Below are 24,448 nucleotides of genomic sequence, written 5' to 3'. Positions count from 1 at the left end.
CTCACATGCAGGGTCCCATGCAGGCTGCTGGCAGCAGAGGCAAAAGAAGGGGTTTAATGGTGGGAGAGGGCCCCGTCTGTCAGATCCTGGGCCGTTTCTGTGGCCAAGAAGGCTACAATGGAGACAGGCGGCTTCTTGGCATAATTGTTCTGGAGTTCCTATGCCAAGGGTCATTCTGGACCACAGCCAGGACGTGCTAAGCTCAGCATAATGCTGACTTGTATGCTGACCAAGTCAGTCACAATTTAAGTACAAGCCTTTCTGTATGCTGCCTATAATGGTTCGATTTAAATTGATGTTGCTTAAGCAGTAGCATAAATGATGCCTTGGTTCATACCCTGCTGTTACCCCCTGCTCCATGGGAACTACACCATCTCCTTAAAACTGGACCCAAATAAGGAGGCGTGCAATATAGGATAGTTTTACAACAGATGCTTACTGCAGTGTACTAGGAAAAATGACATTTTCCATTCATGGGATAACTTCTATATGTGCCGGAACTTCCAAACCACTTCATATACTAAAGTTTAATGCTATGAATTCTGGTTCAACCACTTTCAATCAACAAATATCCTCCTAAAACTGAAACAGAAGTGCTGGGAACCAGCACCACTCTCTGAGGTGCAATAAGGCTCACCTAATTGCTTCCTGACTTGCTGATCCGTCATCCTGACCTCTCTTTGATGTTTTCTTTCTTTCTTTCTTTTTTTTTTTCTTTTTCCCGGAGCATTAGTAACAAGTGAGAAATGCTGTCTCAGGGTGTTATATATGGGATTATTTCTCTAACCCCAGCACAATGACCGCATGTAATAGGATTATCTCTTATTTAAAATTTACAAACTTTGGAAACATCGAGTCCTGTTTAGGAAAAAGCACTTTCTTTATGGTGGTTCCTTTAATTGCATTTTTTTTTCCCTTTTAATTTTTTTTTTTTTTTAACTTTGCGATAACACATTTTTGTCAGTCAGCAAACCAACCTCACTGCTGCAGATGCCTCCTTTCTGCTAGCTAAATTTAGGCTGTTCTTCCTCTCCTGCTGCATATACACTCGCCTGACATCGAGAGGAATATGGCCCCTTTTAGAGTGCATTTATTGCTGTTGTAAACAGTGGAAGCAGACGAGGCCAGCCGATGGAGGCTTCTGCCAATGTCCCTTCTTAGGCATGTTTTCACTTAAAGATATATGAACTGGGACCAGTTAGTGCCAAACCCCTGAACGTGCGACTTGTGTGGAGGGAAACGGGGAAATGTGTGTCGGGAAACACCAATCACACGTTTTATTTTCTTCAGGGAGGTACGTGGAGGATTTCACTGTACATAGCCGCGGCAGGAGAGACCCCTGGTAAAAATCAAAGCGGATTTAACCCCTGGTAACAATCAAGTTGGAGGCAGAGGAGAGGCCTCTCCCAGATGGGGTGAGGCTTGTGGCGGTGTAAATCTCCTCACAGGAGTTCAGCCACAGCCACCCCGCGGCGGGCGCTGCCTTGAGCTCCGAGCCCTTTGTCTCACGCGGAGTTTGAGCCCTGTCCGACCCGAGGGACGAGCCTCCCCCGTTCAGACCCCCCCCTTCAGCCTCCGTTCCCCCTTTAGGGTCACCCCGATCCCCCCTCAGCCCCCCGCTGCCCCGCGCTGGGGGCGTCCCCTCAGCGCCTGAGGGAGCGGCGCGGGGCGGGGCGGGGCGGGGCGGGGCGGGGCGCGCTCACCTTGCCTCCTCCCCCCCCGCCCAGCAAGGTACCGGCCCCGCGCCGAGCCGCGCGCTGATTGGGCGGCCGCCGGGCCCGGTCACGTGGCGGGGGGGGGGGCCGCGCTTTCCCCCCCCCCCCGCCTCTCCCCCCCCCCGGGCTCCCGGCCGCCATTTTGCCTGGAAAGTTTGGAATTCCCGAGCGGGGCGAGCGGGAGCGGCCGGCGCCTGCCCTGCCCCGGTGGCACCGGCCCGGCCCGGCCCGGCCCGCTCCGTGTTGCTCCTCACCGAGGAGGCGCCGCCGCTGCGGGGAGCCCCGAGCGGAGCCGCTCTCCGGCCGGAGCAGCCGGCTCGCTGCTGTGCCCGCCCGGCTCCCTACCCGCTCCGCCGGTGCCGCTCCCCCCTCAGGGCCCGGCCTGCAGGGGGAGCCGTGCCGCCCCCCCCCTCACACGGAGCCCCGGCGGGCTCCGAGCGTGTGAGGCGGAGCCGCGGGGCAGCGCGGCGCCATGCCCGTCAGGAAGCAAGGTGAGAGCCGCGCCGGGCTCCTCGGCTGCCCCGGGACCGGCCCCGTGCCCGGACAAAGCGCGGTGGGGTGGGGGCGGCCCCGAGCTCCGCGTCCCCTCTGTGTGTGTGGGGGTGTGTGGGGGTGTGTGGGGGTGTGGGGGCATCCCCCGGGGTCCCACCCGCACCCCCGTGCTCAGCGCTGTGCCCGCTGTCCGCTTGCAGATACCCAACGAGCGCTGCGCCTGCTGGAGGAGTACCGCTCCAAGCTGAGCCAGGCGGAGGACAGGCAGCTGCGGAACTCCATCGAGCGGGTCATCAACATCTTCCAGAGCAACCTCTTCCAGGCTCTGATCGGTAAGGGCTGGGCTCGCCCCGCGGCGGGCTGTGGGCTGCCCCGGCTGTCACGCTGGTGGTGTCCGGGGGGAAGGATTGCTGCGGCATTACGCGAGGAACCTCGTGCGTTCAGTGCGTGTTTTTGTTTGGCGGAGTAACACGTGCTATTGCCAATCAGCAGCACACTTGTTTTAGGTAACTTACTTCTGAGGAGTTACTCGGCCGGCCCCGGGTGGCTTAACGCTGGTGTGTGCTGCAGTTTTTTCCCTCTGGAGCATGTTATTGTGAACTGCTTCATGTAGGCTCCTTTCTCATGTGTATTTGTATCGATCCGGACAATTTCTAAGGAGTATGTTTTTGTTGTGGGTGTGTACGTAACAGGCTAGCAAACGAGTTAAAGTAGTTTCATTCTAAAGTAGAATTCAGGCAAATCTTTGTGCTGAATGACTTCAACAAGCTTGCAAATAGTATGCTTCAACTATGAAGTTAAACTAAATGAAAAGAAACCCATGTTCGGGAAGGCTACAGTGATCTTTTCTTTTTCCAGTTGCATAGTGGAGTGAAAACATTGCTGCTAATTCTTAGTTTAAAGTATTTTCAATGCTTTTTCCTTGAAAGCTTTCACGTAGATCTTGTGGAAGTACTTATATCGAGTTTTGAATTTCATGCACATCTGTTAGGAGGAGAAGAAAAAACCAAACACCTGAGCATTAACGTAACTTGCAGAATGCTGACTTGATTTTGAAACTTCTACAGGGAGCTGGTGAGGTGTCTTCTCCTTAATTGGTTGTCGCTATTTTTATAGCAGCTAAGGAGTAAAAGATTTGTTAGTTTACCCTCAAGAGTTACTTTCTTCTTGAAGTTCTGTGTCCTTCCCTTTTAACAAAGTAACTTTCATGTGAGTTGTATTAATATTAACATTGTAGATCATATAGGTTTCCTTTATTACTTGGTATTTACCTGAGTTACAGTGTGTGTAGCATGTCATAGAAGTGTTGTAGTGCTGTAGCTTCTTGGAATCTGTATAGTGGTGGAAACGTGAGGGCAGGCACAATAGAAACGTGCACTGCTGCAAGCAGCATGTTTTCTTCTGGGGCATTTATTTCATCTTCAGGTGGGTTTTCCAAAGACAGTCATCTTACTGAACTGATGGGAAAAGTTCAGGAAAGGCAGTTCTGAAAGTAGGTCAGTTTCAGTAGGTCAGTTGCTGGAGCTCTGTGTGTTTCTCTGCAGTACTCAGCTGATGCCAAGCAGCTCCCTAATGAAAAGTTGCACATCTCTGTGGGATATGTGTGAACAAGATTTGCTCATCGGTGGATCAGAATGTTGAAGTATCAGAAATTTAACGTACTGCAGTTACGCTTTTTATTTTCATCTAGGAAATTTCACTGTTGATTGTCCCTCATTAATACTCAATGATGTACCTGTCTGTGGCATGGAATTAGCCTTTGGTATTGTAACCTGCAAGACACGGTGTCTTCTAATGTCCGCTTAAAGAACTTGATTGTCTTAATGACTCTGCACCTAGTAGCAGTTTTCGTTAATCAGGAGGCTGCCTGGTCTCTGCTGCCTTTCTCCTGCAAGAGGAGGAAACAGGGATGTGTCGATGCCTGGGTGGGCTGTATGGCCTGTTTGCTGATCTTGTCTGATGTTACGCTGCAGCCATACGATACGAGGTTTTGCCCGGTTCAGTTGATCTCTGCACACGCTTTAGGTGTCATGCTTCTTGGATGCCTTGCATTAACTTTGCATTTACTGCTTAACTGTACGGTTGGTTCTCTGAAAGGTCATAGCACAGAAGTCTGGTACCTTCCAAGCAATTTACGCTGTCCGCTTTAATCTTTCTCTTTTAACCTGCTTCTTTCTTTGGAAATGTGTCAGAGGAGTTCTTGTTCGGGGCAGGCTGTCTGTGACTATTGGCTTTCTGGAAGCATCTTTGTATGGCATGACTACTGCATAGAGTCACGCAGAAGGGGAGCGACACCTTGGAAAAGGTGCTGTGTGGAGGACAGCTGTGTCGATTATGAAGCCCTGAAGCTTGTTCCTGCTTATCCTCTTCCCATGAAGATTTGGGAGCAGTCTGGTTGAAGTTGTATTGCAGGTTAGACTTATCTGAAATACTGCATTTTTAATTAACTGGTACCTGATTTCTTGAAGTGTGACTTTTAAAGGAGTTGAGGTGCATCCCTAACTTAAATACGCGATTCTGCTCTGACAAAAGGATCCAAGCTCAGCTATGAATTTATTTCTGAAATAGATACATTTTCTAGAAAGCATGCCATTTATAGTTTCTGCTCTTTTTAATAGTAAAAAAAAAAAAGAAAAAAAAAGTAAACCACTAAAGGAAAAAAAAAAATACAAAGAAACAAAGCCAGACAAACAAAATGACTTCCATCTACTTATTTTTTTTGCTTTTTCTGCCAAGTTACTGCACTACATCCAAGACCCGCCTGTCCATGATAGGTGAGAATGTTTGTGAAGGCTTCAGTCAGGATCTGCTGTCAACTTCATGCATCTTTTTTAGTGTGATTTTTAACTTGGCAATCAAATAATGTTCTTTCAAGCAAAAAATACACATGATTTTATGCACAGGAATATGTCTGTATTTTTATAGTGGGGGAAATCTGTAGCTTTTTCTTCAGGAATACTTAATATTTTGTCTACTTAGAATCACATGGATGAATTAATTTTTTTTTGTGAATTTCAATTTGGATGCTGAAGAATAAATGGTATTCTCACATTTTTATTTTTTTTTCCACATTATCCTTTCCTTTAATTCTTCCAACAGATTTTAGTTCAGCAATCGTATACACTTGGCCTACTTCTTAAATATAAAATTAGGCTTTAAAATGATTTGAGTTAAGATGGTGACTAACCAGTGTGAACAACCTGTGTTACAAAATTGACATTATTGCATCAGTGTTTTATCTAAGTGAAATAACAAAATTGGTAACCAGATGTTAGTGACATCCTTAAAACAATCAGTGAAAAAGCCTGTCTTTGATTTTCTGTGTTCTATAACGTGGTATTCCCATTCTACTTGGTTCCACCAGCCAAGTGTAATGATGTCTAATTCTTTAATTAAATAGATATTAGCAGCCTTTAAAATCAGTTTGAGAAAGAGTGTTGGTTTTAAGTAAATTTCCTATTTTACGGTGTGAGTATTGTGTAGCATCTCTTCTACCGTATGATTTCCTGGTTGTAGCTAAAAATAGCTTGTTATTGATACACTGATAATTGGTACGGTGAGTCAGTTTATTAAATGACCAAAGAAAGATACCCACCTAAGGAGAGGTGGGATATGATTTAATTTCACTTTAGTAAAGAATTTGGCATTATTCTTAAAATAAAGGGGTAATGCTTCTGCAGATATGTTTTCTAGCTTAGATTTTTTTGAACCTTTTAAAGAAGATACAGGTACTTGTACAGGCACAGATATGATGTTTTCATATTTTTGAAATGAGAAGAGGAGGAACGCTTGCATGTGGAAAGCTAATGCTTCTAAGGGAGGCACTTCTGAAGTAGACTTGTGTTTATAAACAGAATCGTTTTGTGTAATCCAAGCCTGTTTGTTTTTGATGGGTTGAGTACTGCAGCTGACTGACCATATGGAAAATAGTCTTCTGAAATTAAAAATATTACTAGTTGTAGCTATAAACAAAAGTAGTTTACTACTTTCAGAAATATTCATTTCTCTCACAATAGCTAACTCCATTTGCACAGGTTTCAGGAAAAAAGAACTTTAAAATGGTCTCTGTGTACTCTGGCAGTGGAGTTGGCCGTGCTGTCTTACTTGTATTCTTTCTTACCTGTTCTATCTTATTTTAACCATTTTTTATAGCTGCGCATCTGAAGACTTTTAAAATGGCAAATTTGTCTGGTGGAGTCTGAATGCGGTGAATTTTGTACGTGTGACTGGCCTAATTTCTTTAACTTGGAGTCCTTTGTATGAAGATATGGTGCTTGTGTGCTGGCCATTGCTGACAATAAATATCCGGCATGGGAAACTTTGAAGAAAAAAGTAGCAGTTTCTGTAATCGTCACTGAACCAAGAAACACCTTTCCCCTTCTTCCAGTGATTAAGTTTTTAACTGTTGTCTGGATTAATGAGCATTGTGAATTGGAGAGAATATATTAAAAGTGCTGTTAATGTTTTCACACACCAGAGAAATAAGTCTTCTCTCTGGAGTTTGTGTGAAACTGCTGGTCACATTAAGGCAAACAGTTCAGGTTTGTTAGCAGTCTGACTGGAGTCAGACTGCTAACTTATAGGAATATAAAGCTGTTGGGAGCTTTCTAAGCTCTGTCCACGTTCACTTTCTGAAGTGAGTTAAGGCAACAGCCCTAGATTTTAGGCTGTAGTGGGGTCAGCACTCCTCAAAGTCGGGACCCTTTGGAGTGGACTGACCAAATGCCCAGCAGATGGCAGGTGACCACATCTCTCTGAGCATCCCCATAGACGTTCTTGGTCTTTTAGCTCCCTTTCAATTAGCTGGTGTGGAAGTACTTTCTGTACTTGATAGCTAAATTAAAGTCAAATGCAATTAAAGCAGAAGCTTTATGCCAAACTCTTGGGAAAACTTTGATATCAGCTTTTATTTCAATGATACCGTTAGTTAATAGAACATATGGCATGATGACACAGTTAACCTCAGATCTGCTCAGGCCTGAGAGAATTTTAGTCATGGGTATGTGTTGTTTTATAAGACTGCTCTTTACTTAACTTGAGGGAGGAAAGCTACCTTGTGGACTACTGGCCTTTTTTTTTTTTTTTTTTTTTTTAATCACAACTGAGGCACTCTCACAAATTTGTACAGACTCTAGCTGAGTAGTATGTATATTATCAGTCCAGAAATTCTTGACACTTAGTCAAGGATCTGGTGGGACAGTGAGTATTGCTTTTTTATTAGATGAAAATTCTGAGAGAATTACATCTTCTGTTATGTTGCATGCCATTGAAATTGTAGTTGCTAAATAGGGTATTTTTAGCTTGAAATCTTATCCTTGCTGTGTTTTTGTGACACCCCTCCCTCCCACCCCCAGACTGTAACTTCTCTAACAAAACGTTGCTCTTTTTTTTGAGACCACAACATTCATCAGTACAATTCTTACAGCTGTAAGGTGTTTGTCTGCTTTTCAGCTGGGTTTCCTAAGGATCCTCTGTGAGTAGGCTTAGTGTAGTCCTATTCCTGAAACTTGTGCAAAAGTTCGTCTGTTTCAGCTGGATTTGACATAGAGTTGTCTTCCAAGGTAGTTAATTACTTGATTATTTTCATGTATTTTGCATTATCTGGATGGAGGGAGGATAAGACTGACAGTGAACTTAGTGTCCTGCTGTCTGGAGCGTTAATTCAGCTGTGAGTGTGCTACTGCCATGTAGTTTGTTGCTGCTTAAGAATGTCCCAGATTGTTGGAAGAACTTTATGTCACCCTGTTAAAGGAATGCAGTGATGAAGGAAACAGATGCTCGCTGCTCCTCCTTTTTAAAGAACTACCTATCGTTTTGTTTGTATGCACGTAACACAACTTGGTAGTGTGGCAGGTTCTGGGGTCGTCGTGTAGGCATATGCTTGCTGTATTCCAGTTCTTTCGATGGTTTTAAATGCTTTCTGTGCTGCATACTTCTGCGTGTTTGTGGCAGTGCAATGGCATTAGGAGCTGCTTTTGGTGGTCTAAAATAGGACGTAAGGCTGCTGTAAGTTGAGGAGTTGCTGGTGTGCAGGCAAACAGCATTGTGACGAGAGTACCCTTGTGGTTCTAGTGGCTGTGTTCAGTTTTCAGGAGCTGAAATTTGTCAATTACAGCATTGCTCTATTTACAGTGCTGCCATTAAAAGGAGTTATTTACAAGAAAACTGTCAATAAATCTGCTGTTTATCCATGAAAAGAAAGCTGAACTTCGGAATAATGGCTGCAGTTTCCAGCTTCTGGAAAAGTTTACTTGCTGTATGGTTTGTAGTTTGTTCTTCTTGTGTTCCTACACCTCTCTCTCCTAGTTTTGATGCCTGCCTGCCGTCACGCTGCAAAGTACCCACCTTTGCTCTGGTTCTCCCTCAGGATTTGCTTCAGTGATTGGGAGCAATGAAGAGGAAAGGGGAAAGTGCAAGAGAAAGTATTTGCTTTTAATCTTACGCTTGCTTCCGTGGTGATCCCAGCAGTGAGGGCAGAACATCTTGATCAGCTCTGCAGCTGGAATGCCGTGTGCCTAGTTACTCTGAGGTTTGTCCTGTGCATCTCATGGCCTGTGTTTTGAGGGATGGTGTTTGCTTTGATGCAGGTGGAATGAATCTTCAAAGAAACTGAACTCTAACAGTGGCCGAGTTGTCTCCTTGCACAGATGGTTTCCTGAATTCTAACTAGGCCAAATTTGGAGGAATGTGAAGGGACTGCAGGAGGTGTAGGGCTGACACTAGGATAACCTTCTTAACTTCATGTTCCTTCTCTAAATTAAGAGAAGCTGTGGAGCTCTTTGGTAAAGCTTTTACAGGGATTTAGTCATGCAGACACGTCCTCAAAAAAGCTGAGTTATTTTGGTTTGAATTGCAAAGGTAGTCAGTCCAGGACAGAGATGCAATAAGGAAAACTTGTGGACAAATTGTAGAAGTATTGCAGGTTTAAGTCGCATTTTCAGAATCTTGTTTTAGAATTTGGCTGCAGGAAGTGTGCAAGTATTACTTCTGGGGGAGATGGTAGTGTGTGGTGCCACCAGTGCCAGATAATTACCTTAAAGTCTGCCAGCTCACAGTTGACAAAAGAGGGAAAAAAACACCCCAAAAAAGTGCTGTGCTGTCTCTTTCAAGCAGAGGGCTGTGCACCTGTATGGAAGTGCAGATGTTTGAGTGGGAACATACCCCAAAAACGGTGTGGTGTTTTTTTTTTTTTGTTTCCCCTCCTCCAAACTTCATTCCTTTGGAAAGAATCCTTCTCAGTCCTGTACTGGCGCTATTTAGGGGAGACCCTACAATTAATGCTTACTAGTAGCACTTGTGCCGCTGTCAGGTTTCTGTTACCTGACAGTAACAAATATATTATCTTAAGAAAAAGGTACGTTGTTATATTGGCCGCTAATAGTTTGGAACTGCAGTTGAGTTATTTGGAGAGGGTGGATAACTGGGAGTTCATTTATGTATATATACATAAAATGTATTTTCTGACTTCAGTTGATGACTAAGTGTGCAGGAGGTAATATTAAATGGAAAAGAGTTTGGACAGCAGGAGGTGGTTATGCCAACTTTGAACTGTGTGATGACAGTTTTAAATTCAGTAAGTTTTTACTGCTAAGTCTGAACATAGAGGGCAAGACCCTGTGGGATTCTGAAGGAAAATTGGAAAGAGACCATCTGAAAACAGGCTGAAGAAGCAATCAGTGAGAAGAGAGGAAAATGTGAATGAACCATTTGGAAAATAGAAGTGGACAGGCTGGCAAAGAGTTGAACATGTCTCTGCTGTAAAAAGCAGCCAGACAAATGAGAGTAAGCAACTAGATCTGAGGTTAGATGAGAGCAGTTTCAGCTGAGTGCAAATGAAGGTGCATCTGTGTCAGAAGTGGAAAATAATATTTCTCAGAGAGCTAGAAGTTGTGTGCGCAGAAAGAAGGCTTAAAGCCTCGGACACAGTCACTGAAACAAGTAGAAGGGTTGAGGAGGACGAATTGGGTGCTGCTGCTTGTGGCAAAGGATGCAGCAGAACAGAACCCAGCCCAACGTGCGTGCTGGGAATGTTGCACTGCAACTTGGATTTTTCAAGGCACCTTGATGGTGCACAGCAGTAATCAACTTCTGTTTAAAAATAAACCAACCAACCAACCCTGCAGCAGGGTTCCTCATGAGGCTGGTTTTCCCTTTCCATACTATGAATACAAACATTGCTTTCTCCTGGGGGTGGGGCTGAAGGATGAATGCACAAAGAGAATACTTAGTTGGCTCTGTTGGCTTGGCAAATGAATACGAAGCTTCTCTTCACATTTGTATTTTCTTGTTGATTGCTAATCGTTCACTTTTCAGGTCTTGCATTCAAGTTTATTTGCATTAAATGGATTTTCTTAGCTTGGTACAGCAGGTAGAGTAACACAGGATAGTGACTTGCTTAGAGTTAATAGGAACAGCTTTACAACTGAAAAATGGAAATCTTGCAGCATTGGTAGACTCTTCTTGCCTTACTTACTTTTTGTGTATCTATTATATAGGGCTGCTAAGGACTTGGCAGAAGCCATACATCTCAAATTGCTCTGAACTGAAATAACATGTTGACCTTTGTTTTCCTTTCTAGAAGTTTTAAGTCTTAAGTTTTAGCTGCTTCAGCTGCTTTAGCAGCAGGAAGCCCTAAGTAAGAAAGACTTTCTTTCCTCCCCTCTCCTAGAAATTGAGACCCGTGTAATTTATAAAGGGGTGACACATCTTCCCAGACAGCCTGTAGATAACCAAGCTGTTAGCAGGCTTGTTTATGAAGCTACGTGTATTTGGAAAAGTCAGGCTTTTGCATCTGCTGTAGTTGGATGAATATCTTTGATAAGAGGCAGATGTATGAGAGATGGCATAAGAGTTGTTCACGTAGATGGATCTACAGGTGAAATACTAAGCTGAAATAAGTCAACCTGTGAAAGAATTCATAAGCTCCTTGATCACTTGCAAGCCTGAGGACGCGTGGTTGCAGTCGGAGGCGTTCCTCTGAACAAAGTTGGTATTAAAATGCTACGTGCTGTAAAGTCAGTATGTTGATGCAAATATACCTGGTGGTTTTCTGACTTCTTTGACGTTGGCTGAAGTTGGTTTCTTTGCCTGTTGGATGTCTGCTGGAAAGGCAGTACCTCACCAATATCAGTGCAGAGTTAACCATAGCTGAAACCCACTAACTTTGAAAACAGGTTTCACTTCAAGCCTCTTACGCTTTTATGCTGCTTCTGTGAGACTTAGGCTGAGGAGCTCATTATTAAAATGTCCATTTCAAACTGTAAGGACTTGATTTCCAAGCAGTATGATCTCGTAGGAACTCTGACTATTAACATAAGGCTGCAAGGTATTGCTCTGAGTTGAGCATCGCCCACCTGGAACGGGTGTTGACATTGTGAGGAGTTCCGTGAACGTGTCAGCTTGGTGTTCAGTAGCAGTCCAAGCCAGCTGAATGGTAGGAACATTTAGGAAAGCACTTAAGAATAAAACGGTGCTGATTATTATGACAACTGCAAAAAAACTAGTTGTGCCCAGGTCTCTCATACAGGTTATGGTGTTTTGGTCTCTTCCTTTCCTGTGGTCTCAAAAGGCTGGAGGAGAAACAGAAAAAGTTGGAGGAGGAACAACTTGGTGATGAGGTAGGAGGAGACTCCTGCACAGAGAATGTCAGAGAAAAAGAAAGTTTTAGGACACTCCAGCCTAAAACTGAGCAGCATGTAGAAGGGTAATTAAAGATGCATCATAACTGGCATTAGACAAGAACTAAGGGGCATCAAATGAAGCAGTTCATTAGGTGGGGCTAAACCCAAGAAATTCAGGGTTTTTGACACTGAGTAGACTGCCTTCTCCAGGGCTTGCTTTGAGTGCAGACATTTAAGGAACAGGAAGCTGAACGTGTTTGCAGAAGAGAAAGCCATTGATGGGTCCTAAATATAGAGCCTCTCAGTGGCTCAAGAAATCTGCAGATGGCAAATCTTTTGAACTTACAAGTATATTTGAGGAATATTACCATGTTTGTTGCATTCATGTATTTTTATAGATACGTTTTGATCACAGTGAGCATTATGGACAAGATCCAGTGTAGCAACTTTAAGAAGCTTTCTGAAACTTGTCGGTTTTCACTGAAGTATTCTGAGAAAAATCAGTACAACTTCCCCCCCCCCCCCCTTTCGGGAATGTGGAAGATTGAGGGTATACTGACCCATCTCTATGGAATAGGATAGCCTTTGGAAACAAATTACAGATTGGGAATGAATTTTGAGCTACACTAAAGAAGTTTCTTTTACTGTTAGATGCATTGGATTTTGAAATACTTTTGTTGTTGTTATTATTTGAAGAGGGCTGAAAGTGGCTCATGAATGCTTACTTATATTACCTATATAGCTTAATTTACTTTCAAAGTTTTTGTAATGATTTAAGCAAATTCTTTTTCCTGTGTGTCATCCATGGAAGCAGTCGCGTGCAGCTCTTTTGTTGCCCCCTTACTGTTTTTCCTGATCCTTCTCTGGTCCTTCTTGTCCTCAGGAGAAATTTAATTATATCTAGTGGACAGGGAGATAACAGGAAGGGATCACCACAACATCTCCAAAAGATTGTTCTGGGTTAGTGGATTAGAATGCAAAAGAGGAATTGAGTTTATTAAGAATGTGCCAAACGAAAACAAAGATACACTTGCTAAATTCTTTGTTTGTGCACAAAGATGTTAAATACATTAAATCAGAAAATCTCTAAATGAGGATGCAATTAATGGCATCTCTACTTGGTGCATTAACTTGTGTGTGTCGTGGTAAGCTTTTAACTTTGTAGTGTATGGCATAAGGGCAACAGTTGGCTGTTCTACCTGCATGCTGTCCAGTGCAGTCTGTTGCAGTAAATGTCCTTGTTTTAGTCCATGAAATGTTAAGCTTGTCTGGAATTTCCTGGAGTTTATTTAAGTAACACCACCTATAACCCACAAATGGCCAAGATGATTAAAGTGTAAAAATGCAAACCCTAAAAACAGTCGATTACTGTGCTCATCAAATGACTATTTTTAATTTAAAAAGTTTTTAGTTTTTTCTTCCTTTTAAGTAGTAAATGCCAGTGAAATTTTAGCTATTCCCTTGATACCGTAACATTAAAGGTCCAATACCAGGATTTTAAAATAGAACCTGAAGAATGACATGTTAAAAAATAAATTAAAAAAAAAATAATCCAGGGAGTTGCTTAATACTTGTTAGAAAGCCAAAAGCTCCTATCAACTGTCTTTTGTGCCTGTCTGTAACACACTTAGCCAAGTCTGAAAACGAAACTGACTTTCAACTGTAAGCCACTATAATTGTGTACTTTAGCATTTGCTTCAAGTTACAACCGTTCTCTGAAAGCAGTGCCCAGTCCCTTTCCAGAGAGAGCATATGACTTTTATGGGTGCAAAATAGAGACTTTACAGGTTGCAAATGCTGTACCCTGCAGGATTTCCTGAAACTCAACTGAAATACAAGTAGATTCAGAGCATAAGGGGCTTGGGAGCTCTTTTTTTTTTTTTTTTTTTTTTTTTTTTTAAACCTTTTAAGGGGTAATTTTTGAAGATTTATTACTGGATTGGTTTTGCATGTTACCTGTGATTCCCATGCCTGTATAGTTAATACTGCAATCATCTCAATTCCTTTCTGGTCCTTGCTCTGGCCGATGCTGGTGAGTGTAAAGCGTTGTCTGCAGGCACGTGACTTGCAATTGCATATGCTTGCTATTCCCTGTAACTGTTAAAGGAGGTATGAGGTATACTATTGGTTTTACTGTGTTCTGGCTGTTTCACTGTAATTTCAGTGTAATTGCACTGTATTTTCAGTACAATTTCAAATTTCCATCAAAAGAAGAGCAGCAAACTGTTTATCCTTTTTGAACTTTTTATGACAACTTACTTATCCCAAAAGCTAACATCACTGCCAAAGTTTCCTTAAAGGGCTCATGGAGAAAATTGTAAAAGTGACTGGAAAAGATCTCATCTGTTGCAGGAGCTTGAGCATTGAGTTCTCAGAGATACAGGGCTGGCATCAAGTGTATAGGGATTAAATCTTACTGCAATCCAGTGTTATATATGGCTTCATTTTGAGATGTTCAGGCAGTTTACTGATCTGGGATATGATTTGTGATGTTAGTTTTATTTGAATAAGGCTAGGTGCTGCACTCACTACCTGTACTGTTCACTTTGTTTTTTCTAGTGTGAGCACTTTGCCAGTTGGTTGCATTCAAGCTGCAGACTGGGTTGCTTCAATTCCCAACAAATCATTGCATGCTATCTCCATATGGGCACAAGGAAACGCACCTTAAAGGCGAAGCCAAGAATGCTAGCCTGAAGTCATAACAGCCTAATCAGAAAGCTATTATTAGTCTCAGTGCTATCAGCATACTTGGTGTTATATGCTGTTAATATTCACAAGCTTTCTTGTACCTGCCCCTTCCTGCGGTGCCGTGCTCACGTTCCCACTGCCTTAAGGCAGCTGGCTTCAGCTGCAGCACTGACTGCTGGGGGGACAGGGCAAGGAATGCGAGACTGGTGCTGCAAATCCTTCCCTGGGAGATGTGTGATCATGGCTTCTTCCTCCTTGCTGTTGTCATCTTGAGGTTGCTTCTGTTTGCTAATGTACTCCACACTTTGTTATTTATTCATTATTTTGCAGTCCTATGTTAGAATTATTTTCTTTGTGTGTGGCGTTTGACATACACTGCATGACTGTTCTTTATTCTGTTGTCCCCCAAACTTTTTTGCCCAGTTCTCACTGTTGCTTTCTGTTGTTGGGTTGGTGAGCTGCTTATAGCCCTGGAGCCTCCAGTGTCATCTTGTGCCTGTGTTTTAAAGGTGTGCGCTGTCATCCTATGTGTATGCTTCTTTTTTATTCTAGGGCCATAGGTAACCAACTGCCTGTAGGATAACTGCTTCTTACTGCTATTTACTAGTTACACGAACACATGCACATGCGCTTATATTTTTATTTATATAAATAATATATACATAAATTGGGTGTACACTTTTGTATGTCGTATATATAGCTTTTACATAGCTTCGGACAATTGTGTGATATAATACCTATTGGTTCCACATATATTTATATATGATACTGATTATATTATGTATATCTATATACAAATTTAAATATATAATATTGTATGTGTTACCTTCTTGTATTCTCTCTATATGTAATAGATGTAACACCATAGAATTGTCTGAAGCTAAGTAAAATCTACGCAAAATAATTAAGTAACCTGATCTTTAGATAACTGCTGTTAGAGCTAGACAAACTAAATCAAAGCTGCAGGCAGGCCAAGACGAGTCCAGGGGCCTGGTAAGTAGCTTAACACGAGGCCTGTGGCCTGTTAGAAGTGATGCCAACACCTTCTTTATGGGGTGTCACCTTTCCCTAAAGAAAATACAGTTGTATGTATCCCATCTTTGACTTGCAGAGTAACAGTTCATGCAGAGGTGAAAGCAGAGAAAAACTTTGTTCAGCTTTTTTTATTAACTGACTGTACTAAAGTTATCCATCCCTGCAGGAAAGGGATATGCACAGGCCTTTGCTTCACAATGAGGTTTTTAGAATGCACGTCTATCGTAAGTGATCCCAAAGCGTTCGAGGTGTTTGGGTAATGCCCTCGATAATATGCTTTAACTTCTGGTTAGCGTGCAAGTGGTCGGGCAGTTGGGCTTGGTGAGCGTTGTGGGTCCTCTCTGGCTGAACTCTTCTAAATACTTTCAAGAAAGTCTACTTTTTATTGCATATATTGCAAAAAGCATCAGACAAGCAGAAGCCTTGTGTCTGATTTCTGAAGAGCAGGGAAGAAATCTGTCTGAAGGAGTGGGATCGTGTTGCTGATTGCAATCCTTGTCCTCAGAGACAGAGCCTCTAGACCGAATTGACACGGACTTCTCAAGTGCCATTGACCTTACTTAGTGTAGGAGGGGCTGTAAGAATTGATTTGCTTCGGCATTTCTCCTGCCTTTCTAATCACTGTTATGGTTTTTAGTGAATCTGAAATCCACTTGCAAAATTGATTTGGGTTTTAATTTTGGTAGATTATAATTTTTTTGTAAGAGTGAGCAGTATTAGCTTCTGGTGTATCATGTTACTGGTGAATAGGAGCCTGGCCAAAGAAAGAAACTAAGATGAGGGGAGAATAGGAGAAGGGGGGAAAAAATCTGCTTGCAAACTGAGAGGATTGTTTGTTTCAACTGCTTACCTTCTTACGGGACTGATAAATTAACAAAAAATCGTTTTCTCTTTCTTGTCTTAAAAAATCCCTTTTAGAATTGGTGTTCTGTTACTTTCTTTGTGCATTGACTTCTGCTCTCGATGTCATTAAACGTTGCTAGTTTGTCTTACTGTGCTTTTACATGTAAGCGGACATGACTCCAGGAGCAAGAAATTCTTCCCTCAGAGGGTGCTGAGGCCGTGGCCCAGGCTGCCCAGGGAAGCTGTGGGTGCCCCATCCCTGGAGGTGCTCAAGGGCAGGCTGGATGGGAGTTGGGCAGCCTGGGCTGGTGGGAGGTGTCCCTGCCCATGGCAAGAGGTTGGAACCAGGTAGTCATTTAGGTCCTTTCAGCCTCAGCCATTCTGGGATTTTCCCTGTTGGCTGCTGTTTTTAAATGTCAGCTAGCTGTTCTAATGTTCCCCTTCTAGTTAGAAACTGCTTTGTTCAACTGTTCTGTGGTCTCTGATGGGAATTTATTTCTTTAACTTAGTTTGCGCCTCAGTCTGATAGACATGAAAAATGCACACAACTTGAAGAATGAATTAACCATGAATGTAACGTAAAAAATGTATTTTACTACCCGCAATCTACAAGAACAGGGAAAATGTCAGAACTTTCCATATGCTAAATAAAAATGCATCTTCAGATTAATAAGAGTTCATCAGATGTTTTAATCATGCTCACATGATAAAATATTTTTGTAAGCTGACACATAGCAGTAGACCAGAAGGAAAACCCTTTTTAAGGTTGCACTTAGTATGTCTTAAATTTCTGGCTTCACAAAAATGTAAGCATCCACCACTCATTCCTTGTGTACTTGAATGTATTCAAGGTGCACAGACTGCTTGGCTTAATGTTTGCATTCTGAATAGTAGAAATGTAAATTAGTGTTTCCTTTTTTTTAAAAAAAATAATAAAATAAACTGTGTAGGCATCAAGTTCATAGGAACTTTTTTTTGGCTTTTGAGCAAGTTCAGGATAAACAGAAACTAATCCCAATATTATGTAGTGTGTATGTGTCTGACACCTTTCAATAGCGACTCTGCTGTTGTGTCCTTCATAGATGGAGGAGTGGAGATGATGCGTGGGAAATAACGTGCTTTTGAAACAAGGCATTGTGCAGTATGAATAAATGGCTACCTCCGCTGGCAGGGAGACTTAAAAGTACCAGAACTGAGGATGGATGCCCTAGATTTCTGCTGTAAAACACTTGCACAAATAAGCCCTTCCCATAAATAATGTAATGATCTTCACATCCTGGTTGCTGTGGATTGCAGCTGCAAGATCAACCTAAAACATTGCCTATTTTAATATACAAAGTACTGTCTATGGGGGGGGAAAAACTTGGTATGCTTGATTGGTGTATTAATGTTAATGCAGCTACAAGACAAATTTGCAACCGTGGGAGCTAATGTGAAAGGTTTAAAGGCAATTTGTATCTCTTAGGCTGGTTTGCTCCTGTGTATCTAGGTCACCTAACGTCTTCTGCAACCCTTACTGTTTCTTCCAATCAGCAACATGAAGAGCAAGTGAAACTTTAAAAATTAATGTAAGCAGTTGATAGGAATTTGACTCTTGCTCAGAGAAAAGACGGAAATGGAAGTTGAGAAACTGCAGTTTTCTGGACTTTAGAGTGGGAGTACAATTTCTGTAGCAAAGTCTAAGTCTGGAGTACTACCAACAGTAAGATGTCTCTCATTTGTGTGGTGTTTCTTTTGTGGTGCAACTCCATCTATAAAGGAATTAGTTACTGTGCCTCTGTTACCATCTCTGGACAGCTGCTGAAAAGCTGCAAAATTTTGCAGATTAGAACCCTCCCTATTGATGGCTGGATCCTATTTACTTCTTGGGCTAGCTTTGTCTGAAATGTTTGTCTTCTGTGAAGCTGGTGTAATTAAAAACATTAGTTATAACTGCTGTTTAACATTTTTTTTTTTTTTTTTTTTTTTTTTTTTTTACTTCCAAGAGGAGCCTAAAAGCTTTATAAAAACATTCTTTGTTTATCTGTCCCTCCCTTAACCTATACCTTTTCAGATTTATATTTTTTGAGTGATTTTAATGAGTAGTTGCACTATCAAGTTTTGTATGCTTACGTATCACCCTTGATGCTTCTTTAGATTGCTTTAGTGGATAGGAAGTCAGTAGAAAACAAAAACAATAAACTAATGCAGCCAGATTCTTTTTCCCCAGAAGTTTCCAGTTGAGCCTTTAGGGTTGTAGAAAAAGCTATTAGTTCATAAATATGATTTGTAATTCATACTGTTTAATCCTATTTCTGTTGCTTGAGTCATCACCTGCTTTTTCAGCGTATCTTGATCAATCTGTTTTCAATCTCATTTTTCCTAACTTCTCTTAACTTGTTGCTGATTCCATCAGCATACTCATATTTCTGTGCTTGTTTAATTAAAATACGTACCACAGAAAACACCTTCTAATATTGCCCTTGAACAGGAGATATCAAACAACCAAAGGTTACGTTATTGGAAGTTATGTATACCATGAACAGAAACAGATATCTCTTCTATTCCACTGCAGTTATTCCGTATGCTTCTGCTGTTCTGCTGCAGCTCATGCTGCCAGTAGCAGTTCTACAGGTGGCAGAAGCCTGAAGTGAGTGGGGACACTTAAGCGCTGAGGTATGGGGCATAGAGTGAGTTGTGTGTCCTGGGGGAAAGGTCAAGTGGTTGTGGTGATGCGGCTTCATCCGTAATACACAGATAAAGTAGTAGGTATTTAATTTGTTTTGCGGGATGAAAACATCATGCTCAGAATATCACAGGCTCCATAGTTACCATCTTTGCTGTTTTTTTCCCACATCTTTAGATATTCAAGAATTTTATGAAGTGACCTTACTGGACAATCCAAAATGCATCGATCACTCTCAACCATCTGAACCAATACAGCCTGTGAACACCTGGGACTTCTCCAGCCTTCCAAGCACAACAGTGACATCAGAAACACTGCCAAGCAGCCTTAGCCCAAGTGTAGAGGTATGTTATCTGTTCTAGTCTTCTTGTTGAGGCTATTAACTCAACTTCCCTAAATTTTCTTCATTTTATAAAATACTTTAAGTATGAAGTTCAGTAGTCCTAGAGAATGTAACCTTTGGAATGTTTGATAACAGATGCATGCATTTTGCTTTGTCAGAAACCTGTTTATTAAACGTACCATCAAGTGACCATTGAATTGGATTTACACTCTCAGTTAGGAGCTTGACAGGTTTAGTATGCATACACCCATCCATATCAACTGCTCATCAGTTGTAACTTCATGAATAATTTGGAAAATTGAAAGCCATAACTTTTTGATTAGAAAACTTTTCTGTTTGTAAGAAAGCTTCTGCTGTTTATACAGCTGTGTTTTTTATAGAAGGGCTTTTCTGGGAAATTAGATGAAATCAATTCTCACTAGTGAGTGATAAGAAAATTGAGCAGGGAAAAGCACATTAGTGTATATTAGTGAACAAATTGAATATGAGTCAACAGTGTGCCCTGGCAGCCAGGAGGGTCAACTGTACCCTGGGGTGCATCAAGAGCAGCATTGCTAGCTGGTTGAGAGAAGGGATTGTCCTGCTCTGCGCTGCTGCTGCCTTGCCTCAAGTACTATATGCAGTTTGGGGCGCCACAGCATAAGAGTGACATAGAACTATTAGAGTTTATAAAGGAGGACTGCAAAGATGGTGAAGGGTCTAGAGGGCAAGATGTATGACGAATGGCTGAAATCACTTGGTCTCTTCAGCCTAGAGAAGAGGAGACTGAGGGTAGACCTCATCATGGCCTACACATTCTTCACAATGGGGAGTAGACGGGCAGGCCCTGTGTTTTTTTTTTCTGGTGGCAAGCAGTAGTACTTAAGGGAATGGCTTGGAACTTGGGACAGGGGCAGCTCAGGCTGGGTGTTAGCAAAATGTTCTTCACAGAGAGGCTGGTCAGGCACTGAAACAGTCTCCCCAGCGCAGTGGTCACGGCACTGAGCCTGCTGGAGTTCAAGTATTTGGACAACGCCCTTAGACATAGGGTCTGAATTTGGGTGGTGGTATGTGGAGCCGGGTGTTGAACTGGATGGTACTTGTGGGTTCCTTCTAACTCAGAAAACTATGATTCTATGTAACAGAGCCAGATATAGTCAGTGTGCCTGTTGCAAACAGTTCTGTCACACTTTTCCTTCCTAACCTGGTATTAATTCTCCTGGTAGGAAGAAATACTAAATGTGCTCAGTTCTGACCTTGGTACACTACTGGTATGGTTTAACAGGCTATATTTTGAGATTATTTATCTGATGAAATTCCGCAGGAGTGCATCCTAGTTTGAGCCATCAGTGAAAATATCCTGATAAAATTATAAATGGGAAGAGAATGGTGTGTGGCTGCTTTGGAAGCAAATACTACAGAGAACTTTTGAGCAGCTTAAGTAATTAATGGGTAGGCCCCAGTTCAGCTGGCTCAAGTCCTGCACTTGGGTTCTACTTGTGTAGCACCCATAGAGGTTGAATATTTAAGGAGTGGTTTCTTGGAAAAGGTCTGGGCTGGTTGTGAATCTTGAAGGGAGTCTGCCATGTCATGTTAATACATGAAAAGACACATCAATATAGGCCTGTGGTATAAAACCCTTCTATTCTACTTGATCTGCATTGAAGTATCGTCTGGAAGTATTGTCTAAATCAAGGTACTGTGTTGCAAAAAATACAGAGAAGTTCAGGAAGTACTTAGAGACTGATGAGGAAGATCTGAAGCTTGAAAAAGAAATGGAGATGTGTAGAAGAGCACGTTGTTAAATTCAGGCTTTGTGATTACTCACCCTGCTCTGAAACTGGGAAGCTAATTCACCAGAAGTTTGCTTGCTTCGCCACCAGGAAGTCCCCAAGAAGAAAGACTAATTTATCAGCTAAAGGGTGTTCTTGACCCTGTATCTTTCTAAATATTCCGTAGGGAAGCATTTAAATGTGTAAATTAGTTACCAAGTCGGCATCTCCAGATTTTGTCCTCATGTGGTAGTAGGCTGCCAGTAATAAAAGGACTTGTCCATGACACAGCACTGATGACAACAGATGTGCTGTTGTGGCAAAGTGACGAGTGCGTTGAAAGGAAGAAGGGCCTAATTCGGGAAGTCTTACCATAGATGTTAGTATATGGCTTGCTGAGCTATTTGCTAGATGAAGCAACTGTTTTTCCTGTACAGTCTGGTGGTCTGGTATATAGTGTTATATGAACAGAACCTGATACAGCGTGGATTACTTTGTTATTCTTATAAGTGGCCCAGATTTGGACATTTGTGACAAAGCCACCTGTCTTCCTTGAGACTTCTTGTCTCAAGTATCATGTGAAAGTCCAGCAGTTGTTTGACCTTCAATATATGAGGGAGGTCTTACATATACTTTGACTATTTAAAAGCTTAGTTATGTACATTGGTATTGATGCTAGTTTATGTGGAACTGAAACTAGGCTTTTCTCAGTCTGGCACCTACAGTAAAGTTTGTCTCATATTTCATTAGTTAGAATACTGCTTGAGGAATGCAGTTTTTACGCACTACAGTTGGATAGATGGACCAATTTGAAGTGTGGTAGTGCAGCATTCGTTTCATTTCTTTTTATTGTATGTCTTTGTTTAGCTTTCAAAAATGTATATAATTATTACAGTAAACATGTAGTCATGTACATATTGCCAGTCTTTTTTACTGACTGCTTTTTTTCGGTACCTTTCACTCAATATTTTAAAAATTAGAAGAAAAACAACAATAACAAAAAAAACACCACCAAAGCAATCAAACAAGCAAATGAGAAATCATGTATTGACAGTCTATATTCTGCATGCTTGCTATGTGTAGTACATGACGGTTAATGTTTTTATTCTGTAAAACTTGATGCATTTTGGTTTCAGGAACACTTCTTTCTGAGGTACTTCATTTTTTTTAATATTTGGTTTTAATCAACTCAAGGGTGTAATGATACTGCAGTACTGGTACAGCACGTGCAATCTCTAATGATTTTTGTTTGCCGAAACTAGAGATCGGGGGAACTTGAGGTTAGTGTATCTCACTTCGTTCATAGCTAGCTCATAGCTAGCTTGTTTTCGAACAGAAACTTACTTTTTAGATGTACAAGGCTGCTGCCCAATTCAGTATTAGTCCGTTAACCAGTTATAATGAGATCAGCATTCCAGATGCACTTGGACATTATTTTAGCTTTGTTGCACTGCGTGCCAGGCTGGTAGGACTGTAAGTGATGAGAATGGGACAGTCTTTTTTTTTCTTGCTTGCAAATTGTTAGCTGTGGATGCAATACCTTAAATCATGTTTCTTTTGCCTTAATTATATGTCTTTGCTGTGGTTACTCTGGACCAAATGAGTTTTCATCCAGCTGACACTGGTGTATGCAAAAGTTGCTTGAGAGTGGCAATATAATGCTTCCCTGAAGTGATTACGGGTTGTATTACAAGAACTCTTTCTATGCAGCTGACTCTGGAAATGACTTTTTAGCAATGTGTGCTTGTATATATACATAGAGTAGTGGTATGCAAGCTTAGGTTGCCTGAGGACTTTGAATGGAAGACAGAGTTGTTTTTGCTTTACTCCTTCTGGATCAGAAGAGTGGATTTTGTAGTTCCCATAGATACTGTATTAGTGAAAGTTAGAACTACAGTTTGCAGTTTTCCTGTTCACGGCAATCTGTTTTCCTTTTCATCCTTTATATTTCCTGGAACCATATTTGACAACTTTATTTCTTTTACTTTCCAATACAAAAAGATAATGAAGAAAAAAAAAAGAGGAGAGAGATTCAAGACAGTGATGAGTAGGGAGGGAATGTTAATCCTTTCAGTACTAATGACTAGGGAAAGATGTATATCATTTCACTTTGAGAAGGTTCAGGGGTGCATACAATTTCCTTACGAGCATTAAATCCTGAGTGTAGGTCTGTGCTGGCAAAGCAGCAAACAATCTAAAGCCGAATTGCTTAACGCTAGTGGTAGTGAGAGAACTGTCTCCACAGGAAAGCGTGGTCTGTAAAGCTGTTTGCTGTGATCTGTAGTGCCATCTGTAGGTGGGACAGTTCGCGTTTGAGAAATACGTGGTGAAACTTGAATCACTGGTAGAAGTCTCCTTTGACCTAATTGAATAGTGTATTGCTAAGGAGATGGTTTTGTGATGTGTTCTTTAATTCTTTCACATGCGTTTCAGTATTTTGATAATTTGAACTCAAGGTGAATAGCAGACACTCGTTAATTTCTCTGATTTAAAAGTAACCACAATAACTTGATTTTAGAAGCTGCAAGAAAAAAACAGCCCCCCCCCCTCATAAAACAAACAAAAACCAAAATGAGCCTTGTCTCAAAATAAAGGTTTTGGCTTAGGAGGCGAAACGTTACTTAGATTGTCTTACTGTTACAGTTAGGCTAACAGATCTCTGTTTAGTGAGTAATGGTGGCTCATCTGTGGTTTTCCCACACTTAAACAAGAGAGTATCTGGCTTACTGCCTTCTAAGAAAGTTGAAGAGGACGTAAGGTAAGAAAACAGCTGAAATTATACACTAGTCAGCTAAATGTCAGGCCATGACACAGTGGAGTGAAACTGTCTAATCATCTTGGAATCATAGAATGATTCAGGCTCACTGATGAGACTAGATTGCTAAGGATTTCATCCAGTGGAGTCTTGAAAATCTCTAAAGATGGAGACTCTAAAACCTCAGGGCAAGCTGTTCCGATGCCGGACTATCATGGAGGGGAAAAGTGTTTCCTTATTTCTGATTGAAACCTCTCTTCCAATTTATTTCTTTTTCCTACTATTTGTTCATCATGCAGCATGCATGTGTCCCTGTTGTTCTGCAAGTACTAGAAGGCTACTTCTAGGTTCTGCTGAACCTATTTCTCAAAACTAAAACAAGACCAGTGTCATCATCTTCCCTCAAGGAGTAAGCTTCCAGCCCCCTCACCATATTAATGGCTCTCTGTGGAACTTGCTCCAAGTTATCAACATCTTTCTCATGCTGGGGCACCCAAAATTGAATGCAGTGTTCCAGATGCAGCAATGGAAGTGCCAAGCA

General features: G+C 41.7%; 1 protein-coding gene across 6 annotated transcripts in view; it reads left to right on the top strand.

The window, feature by feature from the left end:
- Nucleotides 1–1,855: 1,855 nt before the first annotated feature.
- Nucleotides 1,856–24,448, top strand: part of DLG1 (discs large MAGUK scaffold protein 1) — a gene marked incomplete at its 5' end in the record, with an annotated part of 148,738 nt that continues 126,145 nt past the window's right edge. For all 6 annotated transcript variants that reach the window (XM_082766956.1, XM_082766955.1, XM_082766954.1 and 3 more), the window contains 3 exons: nt 1,856–2,206; nt 2,408–2,539; nt 19,236–19,402. In XM_082766956.1, the coding sequence (XP_082623082.1) occupies nt 2,188–2,206; nt 2,408–2,539; nt 19,236–19,402 (318 nt within the window). The remainder of the gene's footprint in view (nt 2,207–2,407; nt 2,540–19,235; nt 19,403–24,448) is intronic.

This window comes from Aythya marila (assembly GCF_965140915.1).
Source record: "Aythya marila genome assembly, chromosome: 9".
Classification (NCBI taxonomy): domain Eukaryota; kingdom Metazoa; phylum Chordata; class Aves; order Anseriformes; family Anatidae; genus Aythya; species Aythya marila.
The sequence above is the reverse complement of the archived record's forward strand: the minus strand, read 5'-3'. Positions and strand labels throughout refer to the sequence as shown.